This window comes from Aedes aegypti, chromosome 2, assembly GCF_002204515.2.
Source record: "Aedes aegypti strain LVP_AGWG chromosome 2, AaegL5.0 Primary Assembly, whole genome shotgun sequence".
Lineage (NCBI taxonomy): Eukaryota > Metazoa > Arthropoda > Insecta > Diptera > Culicidae > Aedes > Aedes aegypti.
In genome coordinates, this window is record NC_035108.1 from 313,130,472 (window position 1) to 313,137,138 (window position 6,667).

The following is a 6,667-nucleotide window of genomic DNA, read 5'->3' on the forward strand; positions in this document are numbered from 1 at the left end:
TGACTCATATTCCGAACACTTAAGGCCAACAGTGACTTCAAATGCCTCTGATTGGCATAAATTGGATGATATTTGTGTAAATTTCAATTTCTTCGCAAAGGCTAACTGTTAGCTGGTAGGTGTACTAATAATAATGTTGGTTTTATTAGTTTTAGTATTGTTTTAACGTAAAAGTATGTAACAACATTTTGATTCAAATGCCGAACACTGTGCTTATTCTGTCTCATATGCCGAACACCTTGATTCAAATTTCGAACAGCACTAATAAATCGTATTAAAATGAATAATTTCGCAAATAATTTATCTGAGCGTGTTCTACTGGTCTCAAACTCGAGAGTCATCACTACTCCCGCGGTATAAATTATATTGGAAGCGTTAAAATTGAATTGCAATAGACTGCCTTTACTTATTATGTGGTGACATATTTCAGCGAAACATTTCAACCAAATCGTCATAAAAAAACCGAGTGTTTGGAATATGAATCTGTTCGGAATTTGAGACAAAACGGTATATCGAGTTATGGCAAGGATTTTACCATCATTTTTTTTCCTATTCCAGAGATTCTTCCAATATTTTGTTGAAAATATTCAAAATACTTCCAAGAATTCGCTCAGGAAATCTTTCAGAATTTTTTGCAGAAATTCTAACTGAATTTCTTCAAAATCAACAATAACAACAAATCCAGGGAACTTTTTCTAGCGCTTTCATGTAGAAACTCTAAGCATTGCCACCACGCAGTTTTCCAATAATTTCTGAAAGTATTTCTTCGGGCGTAAAACCACTATAATATAGCCGGTAATAATCTAATCGTTCCTATTTGGACGTTCCTATTTGCATAAGAGCTAATTATTTTTAATCATCATACATTAAAAATACAAATACAACAACAGGTCGACAAGTTTTCGATTAACCGGGATCTCAACCAGTGCTGTGGTTCTATTATAGGCAAATATGGTGGTTCAATTATCCAGACAAAAACAAATCAATCATCTTGGTTGAATCCCGAATATTATCGAATAATTGTGTTCACTCTGATAGGAATAAACCTATTCAAATATGTAGCAATTTTGAGAACATAAGTAAACGTAATTTTTATTGTAAAATATTGTCACAAACATAAGCCATTTTTTTTCTTCTTGCACTCATTGAGCTGTTTGTAAGTATCGAAATGGCCCTTACCATTGGAGGTTACTTCACCGAATGCGGGCCAAAAATGAATATTGCATGATCTGTTTTCGCACGAGTACGCAGTTAACAATAAAAATCAAGGGTGAAGCATACTGAATGCACTTGAAAGCTCCTTTCAGTTCACAATGATGATCAGAGCTCTTACAAACGATATGAAAATGACGACATCTTATTATCAAATGCAATTCAATTGATTATAACTTAAGCTTTGATATTGTTCAACCTTTAAATAGCTTCAGTATGCATTTGAGAAAAAAAGGTAGCTTGAAACATTATTGAATCAAAACTATTTGATTATACATTTTAATCCATCTGAAATTTAAGTATTTTTGGAACCAGGAACTATTTTGTAAAACCCAAAGCAAACCTTGAAATATCAGGGGATTTTACCCTTGGTTTTGCGAATAATCCAGGAGCCTGACTACTTAGAAAGATGGCATCTTTGGAAAAATTGTTCAGTAGCTCAAATGCTTTCTTTGTTCAATCCTTGAAGCTCGAAATTAGCTAAAACAATGATAGCCTTCGAGCTACGCATCAACTTAGTCGAAGATGCCATCTTTCTAAAAGGTCAAGATCCTGAAGTATTCGCAAAGAAAGTGTTTCATGCTCACTAGCGCCGCCTGGTGGAAACATTTTGAGTCAACTTGCTCGAACAATGATAGTCCTTAACTTACTTAACAACTTTGCCGAAGATGCCATCCTTCTAAATGGTCAGAATCTTGAAATATCTGCAGAAAAAGAGTAAAAGTTCCATGCGCACTAGTGCCACCTAGCGGTCAAATTCTGAATTAAATGAAGTACCATCAGATAGCGCTCCACCTGCAGAACAACATTACTGAAAATCCCACGTTTCAAAATTATCTGGATTTTGAGACATACCGATTTCAAATTGTGGTCTACTCGAACCGTATATAGTGCGTTTATTGTTGTGCGACTTCTATGTACCTTTGTTTATTTCACCGCATTATAAAGAGCCATACTGTAAACAAAAACTGTCGTGTATTGTTCTTAAGAAGATTCTTGAGGAATACATTTTGGGTTGGAGTAGGTAGATGTCTTGTTTATTATAAAATGATAGCATATAATTACAACAGCGCGACAGCTCGAAGGTTAATATATGAGCATGTATGATTATTATCCTAATTTGCAAGATTCAGAAATCTGACCTTCATGCTTGTAAATCAGATGATCTGTATTTCAAGTAAATTACTGTAAGGTATCATAATGAAATTTATTAATGATGAGTAATTTAATTAGGGAAACATAAAACTAACAGATGGAACACACTTTTCAAGAAGAAAAATCTGCTATCATTTATTGGCATCATATTCAAGACTTTGCATTTCATTTTACCCCACCCGTTTTAACTTCTCTTAGTGTACCTTACTTGGATAGTCATGAATGAACCTAAAACTTGGTAAAGTATAGTCAAATAAGCCCGTTACAAGCTTGTTCAAAATCTCCCGAAAAAACACCCGGCTACGCTTGTCGATCTGAAGTCGTGTACTCAAATAAGTTCTCGTTTCTACATGAGGAAAAAATAAATGGCTAATTTATCATATATGCTGGTCGATCAATCATCATTATCATATTGAATTTTGTTCAATCACATACCTATTTCAATCGATTCAATTTAATTAAGGACTGGTTCAAATATTTTCTATGGTTGATTGAACTTTACGAAATAATTTAATTTAATCAAAATAATCAGTTTGCTTTCATCTTCTGTCGCGAATTTTTGAAATCTTTGAATGTCAGTATCGTCGAAATGGATACGCTGTATAAACGAGCAGAAAATCACAACGTTTACCTAAAATTTAAGAGCCATACCTTGCATCAAATTTAAAATCCGCTTGTTGGTAACAGCTGTTTATAACATTTCAAGGTAATAATGTATATAGAGTCGTTTCAACAATAAAATAATGGAATTATTCATGCGATGCAAGACATAAACAAAAGAGAAAGTGATTGAGTGAAACATTCTGTTAATGTCTGAATTCAATAGCTACAATGGAATGCTTGTAGCTATTGAATTCAGACATGTAAAAGCATCTATCGGAAAAATTCAAACGTTTTCTCTGTGTATAACCACAAACGGTAAAGGGATGGGCTTGGTGTAGTAGTTAGAACTTACGCCTTGCACGCCGAGGACCTGTGATCGAATCCCATCACCAAGATGACTTATGACCTTAAAAAAAGTTATAATGAAGACTTCCTTCGTAAGGGAAGTAAAGCGTTTAAGGAAGCGTAAGGGAAGTGAAGCGTAAAGGGCTAAAAATAACAGATAAAAAAACAAAACAAACAAATGGTAGTTGAACTCTAAACTTGAAAAAATATATTCTCATGTAGTTAAATGAGTATAAACGTTGTTCATAACCAGTGATCTAGTTACGCTTGTTGATCTGAAAGTCTGGTTCCCACGGAATTTGTGACTGACCAAAAAGGACCAAGGCAAATTACCATACGGCTGACATAGCTTTTCACAAGCTTTGCCAAACAAGTCTTGTTTGTAATTTAATTCATATCAAGCTACTTAATTTCATACACATTGAATTTCAAAGGCAAGAATTCCATTTATGTAACAAAAATTCCATTCACGTAATGGTTTCCTTCGCGTAACCCCGACACATTGCGCAAATAGAGGTTCCGGTGTTATACATTGTTATGTTATTTCTATATGATTTGTGATTTTTCTTTTCCCCTATTTCATCCTGTAGCATCGATTACACTCGTTGTTCGATTACGACCGGGTCATCGTTCTGGAGCATGGCAAGATCATCGAAGACGGTTGTCCCCGGATACTACGGAGAAAGGTAGACTCCAAGTTTGCTACCATGCTGAAGGCCTCTTCAATCGAGAATCGCAAACAGCCGTTGGGACCGAAACCTGAGCAGAAGCGACAGCACAAATCTTTTATCGAAGAAAAAGGGGAAACGCAGTGCGATGAGGGAGAAACAAGTGTTTAGTTGGATCAATGGGTTATACTCGGAACATGTGCCTGGATTAGACCTATTCATATTTTCAAAAATGTCTAGAAACTCCCCAGTCAACCAATACTTTCATTTTCCATTGCGTAATGAACTTCTGGCCAAAATTTAACTCAATTTAGAGTCAATTTAGGTGTGCTTCAAATCAATTATGTGTTTTTGGGCTGTTTTCAAGCTTTAACAAATCATAACTACCGAGCAAAAAATCAAAATTTATCGAAAATACCTCTACACAGTAGTTTATCCAATTCTATGAAGTTTTGCCGAACACGATTCTAAAATTGGAGCAAGTTTCAACATAGTTTGGTTGAGGTTTGTATCTCGAGGTTCTTGAAAATCTCTTTTTTCGGGAAGTGTTTTCACTGAAAAGCATGCCTGCATGAAATTTTCGGATTTTGAATTTCCAGACATGATGACTATGCATATCTTAAAGTCAATCCCGTTCAAAGTTACCATTTATCTTACGAAAATAAATTGTAAAAAATAGGTAATTATGAAGCATATTTGCAAATCCACTGTGGGTGAGCCAAGAGCACCACCGTGGGCTTCAAAGAATACAAAAAATGAACACGTTAGCACTGCCTTTTCTCAGTCGATGATGATGATTGTTTTCAAATCGTTCCAAATGATCAGTGAAATGCGATCAAAACAATCATCACCCGGAAAGAAAAAGCAATGCTAACTTGTTCAATTCATTCGTTTTCGGTACATGTGTCATGCATGATTTAACTATCATCAGGTTGCGATGCGGTGTTCGATCTTTGGGCATTTATTGTAATTTATTGCCTTAAGCAAGATGTAAGCTGTTGATGTGCAATGTATTCATATATGTATTATGTTTGATTTCCGTTGACTAGGGCCTGAAAAAATAATGTCAATGGGTGATTTATATACCATGTATATTGAGAAAACTGTAATTTCTGGGTACTGTTGAGAACAAATTTGGATCAAACAATGTTAAAACTCAATTTAATCTCATTAGCATGTTCTACAAACTTTTACAGAACAGAATTAGCTTTCAAATAGTGGTAATAGCAAGTGGTTTTGATTTTCCACATGCTAGTTATGATTTTTCAAACCTTTGATAACCCCAAAAACACATTTTCAACTTGAAGCATACTGAAATCTTTATCAAATGAGCTGAAAATTTGACCAGATATTGTTCTTGGCATGAGAATTCCGAATACTGCTTGACCGGTAGATTTCCAGACATTTATTTAAATATGAACAGGTCTAGCCTGGATCTCTTCCATAATTAATTTAATTTGTTGCAATGTTCTGAAATAATAAGCATTTCTCTTGATTTAATTATATGCAGCAGACATGCTGCAAAAAACCGCTTTTTGTCATTATTGATTGATATTTATAAATTTAAAAAACATTTCCAAATCCAATTCGAATTAACATGGTTATTAATACAAACAGAAACTCGTTTACACTACTCCGACAGAGTTCTTTGACAGCGGTTTATTTTCATAGCTAAACGCCAAAATTGAAAATTTTCAAACTCCCCACCCCTCCGTAACGTATTTTTTTTTGTATAAAAGTCTTAAAATGTTTGTATGGTTCATAACGCTCGAGTTGATCCCAATATTCCCTTCATGTAATTTGTGGACGGCGCCTTAACGTTTTTTTTTTTCTGCGAATAGATATGACATCTCGGAATGCATTTTTGCCTCGCTGCCAAGCGTTCTAGAGTAAAAAAAATCTTACAAACTTGGTTCTTGTCACCTTGATTCATAGAAAAGATGATCGAAGAAGAAACATTGATCCATGGTGATTTTTCGTTCCTATCCTAGCATACGCTTCAATTATAGTATAAGAAGGTTCTTCACCCTTCAAAAAATAATTGAAATAAAAAAAAAAATCATCCAGCTGTTATATTACCGCTGTATTGCCGTTCTTCCATTTCCTAGTAAAATTCATAGAATGCCATTTTCGAATGATAATGACACCCATTTTCATTTGCAATATGAATATTCTTCTTCCATTGCTACATAGAACGCTAACTGGAAACTGGAAGCATGCCACACCCCAACCGACGTCGTCGCTGCAGATAAGCAATTCCTTCCACCTTGTCTAGAGCAGCCCAATTCCAGCGTCTCCGAATGGAAACGAGACAGAGCTTGAACTCTGCTGGGCTAGGAAGAAACTATGTCAGGGGTGTGAACAAACAATGATGGCAGCCACACCAGGTTCGTTCACCAGACCTAACTAAGACTCATGGTATATACGTACGACCGGAAGTGTATGGTTGATATCGTAACTGTATGTGCGTGTGTGTATTTGCCGATGTTTATATACCGTCAAATGGGGTGACTTGCAACACTTTCGAACTTCAGAACTCTAAAGATGACAGTTTGAAAGTTTTAAGTTAATTTAAGGCTCAAGAATCCATCATTCAATCATCAGCAATCATCGAAAATTGAAAACCAGTTTTTTCGCTCAAATCAAAAGAAATTCTCATGAAAATCTATCATTGCATTACTGAT

General features: G+C 35.1%; 1 protein-coding gene across 1 annotated transcript in view; it reads left to right on the forward strand.

Annotated features, from left to right (window-relative positions):
- Window positions 1–4,264, forward strand: part of LOC5577471 (ATP-binding cassette sub-family C member Sur) — a 227,405-nt gene extending 223,141 nt beyond the window's left edge. Inside the window, exon 25 of the mRNA XM_021845711.1 lies at window positions 3,906–4,264. Within this exon, the coding sequence (XP_021701403.1) occupies window positions 3,906–4,154 (249 nt within the window). The 3' untranslated portion in view covers window positions 4,155–4,264. The remainder of the gene's footprint in view (window positions 1–3,905) is intronic.
- The last annotated feature ends 2,403 nt before the right edge of the window (window positions 4,265–6,667 follow it).